A 15,711-nucleotide genomic window follows, 5' to 3' on the forward strand; every position below is an offset into this window, starting at 1 on the left:
CGTTCTTGATTTAATCAATACAAACCGCCTCATTATTATTTTTTTTTAGTCACCCTGTAATCTAAAAACAATGAGTAGTAAAATTTTGACATGACGTAATTAATTTTTTGGAAGCGAATAAACAAATAAATTTTTAATAACGATTTACCATGAATACGGTAACTTTAAAACGTTTGCAAGATTTCAGAGCATTCGATTTTGCAGTTTCAAAGTTAAGTTACAAAATATTGTTATACAATTTTGAATTTTTTTCCAAAAATCTGGATGTTTACGGTGAAAACTCGACACCAAAAGTGCAGGAATATATTGTTTTATAAAATAAGAAAAAATACTATAGGTATGATAACAATCGGTCTAGTAGTTTGGGAAATTAAAATCTGAACAAACGGTAGACAGACAGACAGACAAACCAGCGGAAACGGGAGACTTTCTCAGCTTACGCTCGGGAAATAAAATTTAAAAACTCCATTTTTCAGTAATTAAAAACTGTAAACGCATAAAGTGTGCCGAAGGTGACAATTTTGACCAGCTTTCACGTAATCTGTCCCGGCGGGAACACATCCCATACTGTGAACAATTTGCTCCCCAGCACCAACATTAAATTGGAGCCTTTAGCTGAATTTTAATAGATGCGCAGGAAATAGTTGACAAAATTCCTGCAACGCCAAAGAATTTGTCGGGTTAAAGTCATTACGGGCCGCTAAGAGCGGCGAATTTCTCCACATACGTCAAACGTAATTAAATTCTGACTGTGCCAACAACTAGTTTTCATTACACAAACGGAGTTTCTTATCGAATTTTCATAAAGTTGCGAGTGAAAAGGTTGCGAGATTAGGTGGAGAACTTCATGGGGGATAAATCCAATGTAGCTTTTATCTTGATCGTGTTCAATAGGGGAGAAAGCTCCCGCTGCTTCGAGACCTTTTTTAATAATACAAAGTCCATTCATCAAAACAAGAAAATTTATATGGCGTAAAGTCGCTATTGGTGGCGCATTTTTCACCAGGAGAGGGTTATTGAGGCACTGTGCACCTGTGTCTAGTCTGGCGAAAAATTTTACTATTTTCTTGTAAATAAATGTGAAGCTAGCTGGTTTTAAATTTATTTGTACTAATAAATAATTAAAAAGGCTAATTCACAGTGATCACGCATTTAATTTAATCAAGTATGGCTATTAAAGAAATGAACTTGTTAAATATGTCAAGTGTCGAGGCACGCAGAGGTGGAAAAACTAGGCAAATGTGGGACAGTCTTAAAAAATTGCATGACCTATGGCAACAAAATTCAAATTTCGGCTTAGTTTGCTAATTCCAGATTGTGACCGGAGCGAAACTGGTAATAAACTCCGGCGCAGAATTTTGTACAAGTTTAAAATGAAATTGTTTACAAAACACGATTCAACTTTATTTTTAAAAAAATATTTGCTATCTTTGTGATATCGTTTCGTTGATAACCTTTTCTTAATAAATGCAAAGCGACGTGATACAATCTTCACTATGCCACTCCAGGATTGGCCAAAAACGAGTCGGGATTTCTTTATTTTACAAAAATCCAGTCCAGTAACTTAACACACTTAACCCCAATACATTTATTTTTTTGTTAATTATTACTTTAATTGTTGAATGTGTCGTGATTTTTTTTCTGCTGTATTTCGCAATTTAGAAAGTTTTCTTGATTTAGTGTAACACAGCTAAAGCAGTCCCTTTCCAACATCAAAAGGAAAGTTTGGAATTAATTTTCTAAATTAGAGGTTAATATTTCACCAAAATTTTATGGAAAAGGCCAGGGGCAGCGCTTTTTATAAATTAAAAGTTAGTACGGTCTGGCGTCAGTGTTTTGACTTTTTTATTCGACTTAATAAAAAGGTTCGAAATTAATATTTTTGCATCAAAAATTCAGGCTGTTGTAAGCGCGAATTTTGTTTCAGTTGATTTAAGAACGATGTGGGGTTGGCAAGCCATCATAAATTCCAGGTTCTTGTACTTAAGTTATTCTAAAAATGAGTAAAAACACACATTCATAACGGAATTATTTGACCGTACTTATATAATATTTTGATGAAAATCCGCCAAGACAGAAATAAGGAACAAAAAAAAGACAACCTAGAAAATGATATCAAAGGAAAGTTATCGAATGAGATGAAAATATGCAACTAACAGAAATTTCTTGAAGAACGAGGCTTTAAAAACAAAAACGCTACAAACTTATAAAACCAAATTTAAAAAAACCAAAGTATTTTTTAAAATCTTTATCAAAATAAAAACCTCAGAATACCAAAAATATATAAAATAACTAAAATATAAAAAGAGAACACTCACAAAACTACTAAAAATTATAGAAATAATAACACATCGAATCAAGAAGAGTGATAATTATGTGAGATAAAAAAGAAATAAAATGGAGATAAATTTTCATCACATAATAACGACTCAATTTAAGATATGTTCAAAAATAATTACAGTAAAACAAGAAAAATTATAAAATAAGGAAGAAACTAATTTTTTTATTCACCGCAAAAATACTTGTTAAAAACACACGATTAATCGAATTTTTGACTTTAGTTTTAAGGATATTTTGTAAGAAAATGAGACACAGTAGTAATAAAGGAAACAATAAAAGGAAGAACTTGAAAGAGACACCAAAGCAAAACGATCTAATGACCTTGGAATATGCCACTAAAACAGAAGAATTTCTTTAAAAAAACAGACTCTAAAAACACAAAAACACTACAAATATATAAAATTAAATCTAAAAAAAACATACAAGTAATTTTTAATATCTTTATCATCATAGAGACCTCAGAACACCTAAACTGTATATAAGAATTAAAATATAAAAAAAGAACTCTGACAAAATTACTAAAAATTATAGAAATAATAAAATGTCGATGCAAGAAGAGTGATAATTATGTAAGATAAAAACAAAATATTAGATTCAGTTTGAGATATTTTCAGAAACTATTACAGTATAACAAGAAAAATTATAAATAAAGAAAACACAAATTATTTTATTCACCGTAAATACCCTAGTTATAAACAAACGAATAATTGAATTCTTCTCTTTATTTTTAAGGATGCACTAAAACAGGGGAATTTCTCAAAGAACGAGTCTCTAAAGACACAAAAAGATAAAAACGCTACAAATGTATAAAAAAAAATGAAGAAACAAACGTATTTTTTTAATCTTCATGAAAATATAAACCTGAGAATACCAAAAATTTATACAATAAGAAATAAACTAAATAAACAGAACACTCACAAAATTACTAAAAATTATAGAAATAATAAAACATCGAATCAAGGAGAATGATAATCATGTAAGATAAAAACGAAAGAGGACGTGGAAGAATTTTTGTTACAAAGTCATAGATTTAGTTTAAGATATGTTGGAAAACAAACAGTATAACAAGAAAATGTATAAAAAAGAAAAAACAAATTATTTTATTCACCGCAAAAATCCTAGTTAAAAACACACGGATAATTGAATTTTTCACTTTATTTTTAAGGATACACTAAAACAGGGGAATTTCTTTAAGAACCAGACTCTAAAGACACAAAAAGTTAAAAACGCTACAAATAAGCAAAAAAAAATGAAAAAACATAAACGTATTTTTTTTATATCTTCACGAAAATAGAAACCTGAGAACAGAATAGAAATCCTAGTTAAAAACACACGATTAATTGAACTTTTGACTTTACTTTTGAGGATATTTTGTAAGAAAATTGGCCACAATAAAAGATACAATAAAAGGAAGAAATAGAAAGAGACACCGAAGGAAAACGACCCAATGACCTTAGAACATGCCATTAAAACAGAAGAATTTCTTTAAAAAACAGACTCTAAAAACACAAAAACACCACAAATACATAAAATCAAATCTAAAAAAAAACATACAAATATTTTTTAATATTTTTATCAACATAGAGATCTCAAAATACCTAAAATGTATATAAGAATTAAAATATAAAACGAGGACTCTCACAAAATTTTACTAAAAATGATAGAAATAATAAAACATCGATTCAAGGAGAGTGATAATAATTATGCAAGATAAAAACAAAATAGTAGATTCAGTAGAAGATATTTTCGAAAAATATTACGGTATAACAAGAAAAATTATAAATTAATTAAGAAAAGACAAATTATTTTATTCACCGCAAAAATTCTAGTTGAAAACACACGGATAATTGAATTTTTCACTTTATTTTTAAGTATACACTAAAACAGGGGAATTTCTTAAAGAACCAGGCTCTAAAGACACAAAAAGTCAAAAATGTTACAAATATATATTAAAAAAAATTGAAAAAACATAAACGTATTTTTTTTATATCTTCACGAAAATAGAAACCTGAGAATAGAATAGAAATCCTAGTTAAAAACACACGATTGAATGAACTTTTGACTTTACTTTTAAGGAAATTTTGTAAGAAAATCAGCAACAATAAAAGAAACAAAAAAAGGAAGAAATAGAAAGAGACACAAAAGGAAAACGGCCCAATGACCTTAGAACATGCTATTAAAACAGAAGAATTTCTTTAAAAAACAGACTCTAAAAACACAAAAACACCACAAATATATAAAATCAAATCTAAAAAAAAAACATACAAATATTTTTTAATATTTTTATCAACATAGAGATCTCAAAATACCTAAAATGTATATAAGAATTAAAATATAAAACGAGGGCTCTCACAAAATTTTACTAAAAATGATAGAAATAATAAAACATCGATTCAAGAAGAGTGATAATTATGCAAGATAAAAGCAAAATAATAGATTCCGTTGAAGATATTTTCAAAAACTATCACGGCATAATAAGAAAAATTATAAATAAAGGAAAGACAAATTATTTTATTCACCGCAAAAATCCTAGTTAAAAACACACGAATAGTTGAATTTTTCACTGTATTGTTAAGGATACAGTAAAACAGGGGAATTTCTTAAAGAACCAGGCTCTAAAGACACAAAAAGTTAAAAACGCTACAAATATATATAAAAAAATTGAAAAGACATAAACGTATTTTTTTTATATCTTCATGAGAATACAAACCTGGGAATAGAATAGAAATCCTAGTTACAAACACAAGATTAATTGAACTTTTGACTTTACTTTTAAGGATATTTTGTAACAGAATCGGCCGCAATAAAGGAAACAACAGAAGTAATAATAATAAAACATCTCTTCAAGAAAAGTGATAATTATGCAAGATAATAAGGAAATAAGATAGAGATGAATTATAATTACAAAATAATAGATTCAGTTTAATATCTGTTCGAAAACAATTACACTGTAACAAGAAAAATATAAAAGAAAAAAAAGAAATAAGTTTTTACCGCAAAAATCTTAGTTAAAAAGACACGAATAATTGAGCTTTTTACTTTACTTTTAAGAATACGCCAAAATTTGTTAAAGAAGCAGGCTCTAAAGACACAAAAACGCTACAAATATATAAAAAACTCGAAAAAACGTAAGTATTTTTCAATATCTTCATGAAAATAAAAACCTCAGAATACCAAAAAATTATACAATAAGAAATAAAATATAAAAGCACAACACTCACAAAATTACTAAAAGTTATAGAAATAATAAAATATCGATAGGAAAAAAAACGAAACCGAATACAGATGAATTTTCATTTCAAAATAATAGATTCAATTTACGATATGTTCAGAAATAATTACAGTATAACAAGAAAAATGATAAAGAAAGAGAAAACAAATTATTTTATTTACCGCACGAAGTCCTAATTAAAAACACACGATTAAGTGAATTTTTGGTTTTACTTTTAAGGATATTTTGTAAGAGAATCAGCCTCGATGGTAATGAAGGAAACAAAAAAAAACCGGAAGAACTAGAAAGAGGAAAACGATCTAATGACCTGAGAATATGCCACTAAAATAGAGGAATTTTAATCAAAATAAAAACTACATTATACCATATAGGAAATAAGACATAAAAAGAGAAAATTTCTTAAAATTATTATTATCGAAATAAACATCAAATCAAGAATAAATATCTAATAAAAAAAAACAAGTAATACATATATGGATTTTTTCATTACAAAACAAAAAGTTTAAGATCAATAATTAGAGTAAAACAAAAAAAAAAAGAATCAAAAAACGTCATTCGGTGCAAAAAAAAGATAGATAAACCACAAATAAATACGCTATAAAAACAGTAGAAACTGACATTAACACTTTGTTAAGAAAACCAAATCAGCTAGAAACTTAAGTTGAGTAACGCAGATTCCACAAGAAGCAATTTAGAATGTAAATGTGACAAATTTGTCAAACACATAACGATGGTTCACTTGAAAAGTCATCACGTTGGCACTATTTTCTATAGAAGGAAAAATTCTCACATTCATTTCCGTATACAGCACAGTTCGTCAAAAATTCATGGACGCGATCCAGGTTTTCTGATTTGAAATGAAAATTCCATTATCGGAGTACTGAAGCTGAAATGATCTGTTACAGCGCTAGGAAAGTCACTAAGTGGACAATTATTGATGACTCAATCACGTCGACTTTGAAAAATAAATAACACTGCTGCCAACTAAATCAATATGGAAATTCCATTTTCTATTAATAACACATCCGCTTTTGTGACTGATTTTTTCCGCTAATTCCTCTGTTTTCACAACAAATTTTCCGTCACAGTGTTATGAAAGGTGTCACTTTTTTAACTTTTAAAACATTCATCAGTTCTATTTTTATAAAAAGAACTCAATATAAACGAATAAAGTTTTAGAAAACATGATATTTTATTTAGTGTATTTCTGTAACAACTGACAGTGCTCGTTTTAAAATTAAACCAAATTTGGAACTGGTCTTGCTGTCAGTCAGGAAATACTAACTCGAAAACAAATTGACAATTTGATGTGACAGAAGCTACAAAACAGCCAACTCTAGTTGTCTTTTTTCTGTACACAGACAGTTATTTCAAAATTTAAATTTGCTAAAGCGTCATAAAAACATAAAATATTTGTCCACTTAAAATCGGTACTAAATTCCCGTCTAAAATTATATATTCTGCAGAGAAGCCATAAAAAATTGCTTCCTCAACCCTAACTTCGTGCTGTCACATTCGACCGCAGAACTTGTACTTCTTTTTAATTTATAAATTTAGCGTGTTTCGCTACGTAAAAAATTATGACTGTTCCTTCTCTTTGATATTACCACCATCGATCACTGCGCCGGATTAAAAAAGTCATTTCAACATATCCATTCGCTCTAAATATAAAAATGTCGTCAATGATAAGTTGGAAAGCTCCTATATACATTTTCGTCCGCTAGTTAATATGACTAAATTAATTTATTTCATAATTTATACGTTATATTTTTAACAACGAAAGGTTTCCCATACTGCGGACGCGGTAAATCAATTTTCGTCGTATTTTAAAAGTTATAGTTTAATTCTGGCGGTACTAAAGTAAATTTAGAAGCGGCTTATTTATTAAAGGACTAATCGATACCCGAACAACACAGAAAGACAATTTGTAAGTATTGGGGGAATAAATTCTGGTTACAAGTAAGCAAAATGGCAACGTATCACCTTCTGGGTATAAAAATATCACCCGCCAACCGTCCACTTATAAATTCTAATCTGCGCTAAACATCAAAAGTTCAATGATTTATTCATAAATACTTTTTTGGCGGAAAATAATTAAAGTTTCGTTCAGCTGAATTAAATGGTAGTGCACGCAGGCTTCTGTTCGCTTTTATCGCGAATAAGCTCGGCTGCGACATTGAAAAGTGACAAATAATAGTTAAAAGCTCAACTTTAACCCGCATTCAAAGCACGCCACGTTCGCCATTAGTAAAGCTCATGCGGGGTATTTCCTCGGGCGCAGAAGAAATGACAAGATTCTATGACCCATTGAACTTGGCAAATAATTAAAGCATAACTCTCGTTGCCCGTAGGCCGATAAATTATTTAAACATTGGGAATTTCTTCCATCCCACATTCGTTTACTTTAGCCCAAAGCTCGAAGCAGCTTGCTTAAAATTTAATCATTTTTCAGCTTCGACTCCAGATCTCGGTTTAATCCCGAAAATAAACGACTTGGTTAGGGATACTTTACAATAAAGTGCAAGTGTAGCGTGGAAATAATAACTATGATTACACAGCATGTTGCAAAAACTCGCTTTCTTCTACACATTTACAAATTAAAATTAAAAACTGAGATGGCTAAATTAAATGAGTTTTTCGTAATAAAATTTCTCTTTTAACATCTGCTTCCTTTGTTTTGGGCAGTTCAAATGTCGTCTGAATTTCATTGCTTTTACGCTTTGTAAATAGGAATTTAAATTTGCCGAGTTCTGAGGAGGACGGCAAGTTATTGTTGCATTCTTTTGAAGCGAGAAATTAAATTTCAACTTCCTAGATTACCTTAAGTATATTAACAATAGGGACTTGGGGGTTAAGGACTGAAAACCATCACATGGAGGAAATGGTAAACTCAGTTTGAGCTTTTCAGCTACAAATTCCTTATAATAATAGCAGGAAGAGAATTCCCGCCTTCAAAGCTGGTGGCGTATTATTACATTCTTTTGTTGTAAACACTGAGATGATAGTTTTATAAAAACCGTCAGAGCTTTGGGAACACATTTCCACTTAAAAGCTCGAACAACGCTATTTTGCTCGATACTGGAAAAACAGTCAAATAAAATTTAATTCAGCACAGATGTAAATGTTGCTTTTTTTTAAACAAATATATTTGCAGCGTTTGCATGAATTTTTAGTTCAATTTATTCGGACTCCTATTTTTAACTGTGTTTCACATTGCGGTCTCGAAATTGTTACAACAGGGAAAAGCTTTTCGGTAAAGTTAATATTTTTTTAACCACGTTAGATTCACCTGAATAAATGTTGATTGTAATATCACTCAGCTGGTGTATTTTGACGTAAGATTTTTTCGATACAAAACCCCTTCAAGACCGATGTTCCATAACGTCAGTTCTAAATCTCAGTAAACGAGGACCCTCTCCATCATCTAACGAAGTAATTAGTATTCAGCTCGCATCGACTGTTGACAATTCGAAAACGAGGAACATCCATCCGAAAAGGACGTTAATTAAATCGTAGAGAAAACGGCGGGTTTTGCGTCGGCTAATACCAGCATTAAACTAAGAAAAACTTAAGTTTACTGTAAAACTTATAGGAAAATTTAATAGAGTGAAGAAAAAGTTCATACGAATCTTCACAGCTAAATTAAGTGAGAAACTAACATTTTTTACACTGTTGCGTGCTGTGTAAAGTGGAAAACGATACTGTTTTTAATGACTATTAAAATTTCATTGTTAGTTGTTAATATATCGTGTGATTATTTAATTTTGTGTTCTAGTTCGACAGTGCAAATGAAACGGCTGACATGGCCAACTAGAGCAGAAATTTGAAAAATCACCCGATATTTAACCGGACAACATTATTTTTAAGTAAGAATTTTAACAAGGTTTCACACGAATAATAACGTAATAAAATTTGGCAAACATTGAAAAATTTAAGTTGAGGAAAATGCTCAAAAATATTAATATGATTTTATATTTTGAAAACTAATTGTAAGATTTTTGAGATCATTTTAAAATTAACCTAGTTCTCAGAATATATTTCAAGAAAGGATAAAATCTAAATCAGGTCATGTAAAACTTCAACTAGTTATCTAAAGCACATGCTAGTTACGTCTAGTTCAATAAAAATCAAGTCTGTGTCTACAAAATGCTTAAAGAAGAAGTTTTTTTCAGTAGATAATCTTCATAACGTTATTTTTTTTTTTGAATGGCTTAAAGTCTTTTGAATTAAGTCATAAGTTTTAAATACTGAATTTAAATTAAAAAATTTTAACAAGGTCAACCAAAACTATGAGGTCTTTTATACTCTTACGTCTAGATCTATGAAAATCAAATTTTCATTGATGAAACACTCAAAGGAGAAGATGTTTTCAATTGATGTTCTTACTAATTATTTTTTTTTATAAATGTTTAAAGGGTTTTAATTAACATATAAGTTTTAAATGTTGAAATTTATTTAAAATATAAATTTTAACAAGATTAAGCAAAACGACGAAGTCATTTATAGTATTTCCTCTAGATCAATAAAAATCAAATCTTCATCAAAAAACACTCATAGGAGAAGATTTTTTCAGTAGGTGTTCTTAGTAAGTAATTCGTTTTTTTTTTATAACCACTTAAAGTCGTTTTAGTTATCTTATAAGTTTTAAATGTTGAATTTTAATTAAAATACTAGTTTCAACAAGGTTAAGCAAAATAAAGGAGCTTTTTATACGTCTCACCTCTAGATCAATAAAGATCAAATCTTCATCTGTAATAAGTTTAAAAAAGAAGGTTTTTTTCAGTAGATAATTTAAGTAATAAGGTTTTTCTTAAAGAACTTAGTCTTGTAATTAGGTTATAATATTTAAATGCTCAGTCTTGACTTCTTGAAAACGTCTTTTATGTTCTTACATCTTGCTAAATAAAAGTTAAATCTTCATCAATTAAACAGCTAAAGAAGAAGCATTTTTTCAGTAGATAATCTTCATAACGTTATTTTTTTTGAATGGCTTAAAGTCTTTTGGATTAAGTCATAAGTTATAAATACTGAATTTAAATTAAAAAATTTTAACAAGGTCAACCAAAACTATGAGGTCTTTTATACTCTTACGTCTAGATCTATGAAAATCAAATTTTCATTGATGAAACACTCAAAGGAGAAGATGTTTTCAATTGATGTTCTTAGTAATTATTTTTTTTATAAATGTTTAAAGGGTTTTAATTAATATATAAATTTTAAATGTTGAAATCTATTTAAAATATAAATTTTAACAAGATTAAGCAAAACGACGAAGTCATTTATAGTATTTCCTCTAAATCAATAAAAATCAAATCTTCATCGAAAAAAACACTCATAGGAGAAGATTTTTTCAGTAGGTGTTCTTAGTAAGTAATTAGTTTTTTTTTTTATAACCACTTAAAGTCGTTTTAGTTATCTTATAAGTTTTAAATGTTGAATTTTAATTAAAATAGTAGTTTTAACAAGGTTAAGCAAAACAAAGAAGCTTTTTATACGTCTCACCTCTAGATCAATAAAGATCAAATCTTCATCTGTAATAAGTTTAAAAAAGAAGGTTTTTTTCAGTAGATAATTTAAGTAATAAGGTTTTTCTTAAAGAACTTAGTCTTGTAATTAGGTTATAATATTTAAATGCTCAGTCTTGACTTCTTGAAAAAGTCTTTTATGTTCTTACATCTTGCTAAATAAAAGTTAAATCTTCATCAATTAAACAGCTAAAGAAGAAGCATTTTTTCAGTAGATACTCTTTGTATTCAAGTTTTTTTTTTCTAAGCATTTAAATTCTTTTGTTGGTCTAAATGTTACTTGTTTTAGCAAGGTTAGCTAAACAAAGAAGTCTTCGTTTCTACTTTTGCGTCTGGATCAATAAAGATCGCATCTTCACCAATAAAACGCTTAAGAAAGACTTTTTTTCAGTAGATACTCTTAAAACTTTTTCTTTTTCTGGTCGATTTTTGTAAAATGTGTTTTTTGTGTGAGCACGATCCTAATTTTGTGCTACTTACTGGCTAAGAGTGCGATCTGTGGAAGTGGCCCCGGAGTCGTGGTGGCGGCGCTCCTTGTGGACGATGCCCATCAGCTTCATCCAGGCGTTGTTCTTGCCCCCGGGCCCCCCCATCCCGCCGCTCTGCCACATCGTCATGATTGCGGCTCATCACCCTAAACCCCCCGACCGAAAGAAACACTCCGGTGCTGGCACCAGGAAGTCACAACACTAAATCACTGCAAAGCAGCACCACCATGTTGCACTGGTCCTCCTCTTGGAACTGGTACTCCTCTGGTCAACTACCCTAATCGAACTCTACTGCGGTAATTGGATGAGGGTCGAAACGAAGCCTATGTACAACCTCTACAAACTAGTTAAAAATGGAAGATTGGATAAAAGTAGCGAAAAACTGCCAAAACTACCTAAACTAGCTAAACTACATTGAGCAAGAGTTGAAAATGCTAAAATTGACCTCCTAGTCGCAGTTCTTGCGGGCACTATTCGCGCGCGTCCTCGCGTCCCGGCTCCCTTGCGCTGGAAAGAGCGTCGAAGACCGCCCGAGCTGAGTCCAACAGATCCGGCATCCTTCGGGCCGGCGGCGTTCCAACAGGTGCAGGTCGGCGGCGGCGGCGGCGTCAGTGGCGGGCAGACGCGTCGCGACGCGTATTGTACACTGAGGTCCGGGCCTGCCTTCGCGGGCCGCGCAGGGACGGCGCAGGCGCCGCCCACTGCGGACCACCTGGGCCACTGTGATGGGAGATCGCACTGCAGCACCAGCGCATCTCGGAGCGTCCATTCATCCTGCGGCAACCGCCGCCACTGACACCCTCCGCCTGCATCGGGACGCCGTCCCCAGAGGCAATTAGCAGGAGGACACTTAATCGCCGCCACCGCGACGACGACGACGACCCACAATAAAATTATAAATATACGGTGCCGCAGTGTGGACGGGAGTCGCAGGAACTCCAGACGGCTCTTCCTGATTCCTGCAAGCCGACGAGGATTCTTTTCTTTAACGAAGGAAATTATGGGGGCGGGGGAGTTCAACGAGCCATTGTGTACATGAAACATGATCCTGAGGGAGAAAAATGTTGTGTTGCGCCGTCAGGAAAATTACTGGCAATTATTAAAAGGCAACATTGTGTGCGGTGCGCCGGCTGCAAAATAATTCTTAAGGGAAGTTCTGCCAGATGAAAGATTTTTCTTTTTAGTTTGAATAAAGACTTTTCTTAGCAAATGCCGAGAAATAAAACTGATTTTATTTTAAAGCAAGACGTAAAGTGACCTAACACCTACGGCTGAGTTTTAATTTTAATGTGCTACTGGGTTCTGTCCACAATCTGCCCTTTTATTACCGTCAACCAGTAGCCCGTATCAAGAGCTTCTGATGACCCTTTAAACTTGATAAAAATAAAAATACAACTGATTTGAAATTTACTTTTGTCACCAAACGGCTCTTAAACGAAACGTCAGGCGAGAACTTATCGAATCGATCTTTCGTTAGTTTTATTACCTCAAGATGTTATTCCACACTACAACGATTCTTGAAACACAAAAAGGTTCAGTTTTCGATACACTTGTTCCCGGAATCACTGCACACAGTAAAAGACGTTTTCCTTGTAAATAATCCGGTTACCGTCGAGTACTGAGACCTCTAAAAGTGTATGTGTAGAACCTGCGGTAAGTATCAATAAAGAGAACATACTGGGTTGTCTGTTTTCTGGATTTCCTTTAAACGTTTTTTATACCGCAATTAAGTATACAAGGTGTCTATTAATGAATATGAATATCAAACTAACCATTGACCGTAGCAAAAAGATTCAGTTTTTTATGATTATTAACAACACACCCAATTTGATTTGCGTTTTGTGGCTAATAATAATTATATGATTTCATAAAGTAAATTTGACATTAGTTATTTTTGAGTTTTATATGCTGTCAGCATAACACTTCAAAAGATTAATAAAAGATTCCTCATTACTGCAATTTTGGTCGCCCAGTAGTTATACACATTTCTGTCATACATATTTTCAAAATAAATTGTACAAACCGGCTATTTAATTTTTTTTTTTGTTTTTACTTGAATTTTTTACATATTTCGTATTTATAGAATCTCGTTGTTGTTCAATGATCGACTTGAATTTTGAGATTTTTTGGATTTTTTCAGAAACCCAAAACATTGATCTCGCATTTTGTGCAAATGTTGCAATAGTAACGATAACCTCTGCATAACTTTTATTGGTTTATTTTTTAATTTGATTAATTCCTAATTCCTTTCAAGATAATTTTGAAAAATTAACAAGATAACTAATTTGTCGAAATTTTCGGTAAAACGTCATTTATTATCACGGATCTATGGCTAAAATGGCAACATTTCGACTGTTTTAACTTTCCGAGCGTAAATTAAGAAAGTATTATAATAATAAGGTATATTTTCGGCGAATGACTACTTCCGGTGTTTTCTCAACTTTTCATGACCCCCCAGACTACGCAAAAATAGTTCTCCCGTTTCCGTCTATCTGTCTGAATCTGTCTCTCAGCCTTTCTATTATTCAATCGTTCTATATTTCTGTCGTTCTGTCATTCTGTCTTTCTACCTTTCTGCCTTTCTATATTTCTGTCTTCCTGTCTATCCGACAACTGTCCTATTACCTATTGTATTGTGATTCTGTTTTTCTTTCTTGAAAAGTGATTTCAAGAGATTCAGTAAGACCAGAAATACTTAGTATTCGGTTCCACTGGCTTAAATTCTATAACTGTATTCCCGATGAAATCAAAGCACTGAATTCTTAAGTTTTTCGCAAAAAAAATAAAAAAAATCTTACTGAGCATGCATTGTACTTCTGCCTTTCTGCCTTTTTGACATTCTAATTTTCTGCATTTCTGTTTTTGTAGTCTTTCTGTCCCTCTGTCTTTCTGTCTCTCTGTTCTTCTATCCTTCTGTTTTTCTGTCCATCTGTCCTCCTGTCCTGTCTTTCTACCTTCCTGTCTTTCTGTCTTTCTGCTTTTCTGTCTTTCTGTCTGTCTGTCTTTTTGTCTTCCTATCTTTCCGCTTTTCTATATTACTCTCTTCCTGTCTTTCTGACAATCTGGCCTTCTGCCGCTCTGTCTTTCTACCAAATATAGCGTGTTTATGTTCATCGCGTTAAAAATTCCAAAAATTTCGATACTTCAACGGCCTATTCTATATTTCTGCAATCAGCACGTCGAGATCTACATCCATCAATTTTTTCACAATTTTTAGACAACTTTTTGGAAAGTGATTTTTTTTTCAATGAAATTTTGACTATTTTTTCTTAATATACGTAGTCATCTTTTCACAACAAAAACCACTTAAAACATGCTTAAAATGGTAAATGGTAAAAGGGAAATTCTAGTTACGCTTCGCCTTTCAGTCTGGCAACGAATGAAAAATTTCTGACGAGATTAAGCTCCGCCCATTCCTACCCCTACCTCAATGAAGGTTTCATTCGTTGTTAGACCGAGGGGCGGGGCGTAATTGCAAAATTCATACTTCCATACAAAAATTTACCAGTTTAAACATGTTTTAAGTTCCTTGTTGTGTAAAGAAAACTAAATATATTATGAAAACAAAGCAAAGTATAAGCCTCGCCCACCCACCCTAACTCAATCCTGATGATGAGTTTAATGCAAAAATCCTTATTTTTCTACGAGAAATTGCTTTGTGAAACCTGTTCTTGAGTAATCGTGTATTAAACTAACTAGTATTCTTTGAACAACCCAATACTCAAAAACATGGTAATTTCTTGTAGAGAAATACTGATTTTGCAATTAAGCTCCGCCCCTCGGCTAACGAGATGAATAAGAAAAAATCGTCACAATTGGGATAGGGCGGGTGGGCGGAGCTCATATTTTGGCTACGTTTTTTCTTAATATACGTAGTCATCTTTCACGAGATTAAGCTCCACCTATACCTGCCCTTACCTCAATAGTGATGAAGTTTTCGTTCGTTGTTAGACCGAGGGGTGGAGAATAACTGCAAAATCCATATTTTCATACAAAAATTTAAACATGTTTTTCGTTTCTTTTTGTGAAAACAAAACTACGTATATTAAGAAAAAAGAAAGGAAATTTTTGACATTTTCGAAACTTAGCTAAATACACCTCCTTGTAGACTTCGTGCTCAAGAACC

General features: G+C 31.9%; 1 protein-coding gene across 3 annotated transcripts in view; it reads right to left on the minus strand.

The window, feature by feature from the left end:
* The window catches only part of LOC135127768 (potassium voltage-gated channel protein Shaker), an 843,060-nt gene extending 831,387 nt beyond the window's left edge, over positions 1–11,673 (minus strand). For all 3 annotated transcript variants that reach the window (XM_064054365.1, XM_064054366.1, XM_064054373.1), the window contains exon 1: positions 11,578–11,673. In XM_064054365.1, the coding sequence (XP_063910435.1) occupies positions 11,578–11,657 (80 nt within the window). In that variant the 5' untranslated portion in view covers positions 11,658–11,673. The remainder of the gene's footprint in view (positions 1–11,577) is intronic.
* Between the last annotated feature and the right edge of the window lie 4,038 nt (positions 11,674–15,711).

Source organism: Zophobas morio, unplaced genomic scaffold (assembly GCF_036711695.1).
Source record: "Zophobas morio isolate AGI-343-1 ecotype UQ-CSIRO unplaced genomic scaffold, CSIRO_AGI_Zmor_V1 ptg000012l, whole genome shotgun sequence".
Classification (NCBI taxonomy): Eukaryota; Metazoa; Arthropoda; class Insecta; order Coleoptera; family Tenebrionidae; genus Zophobas; species Zophobas morio.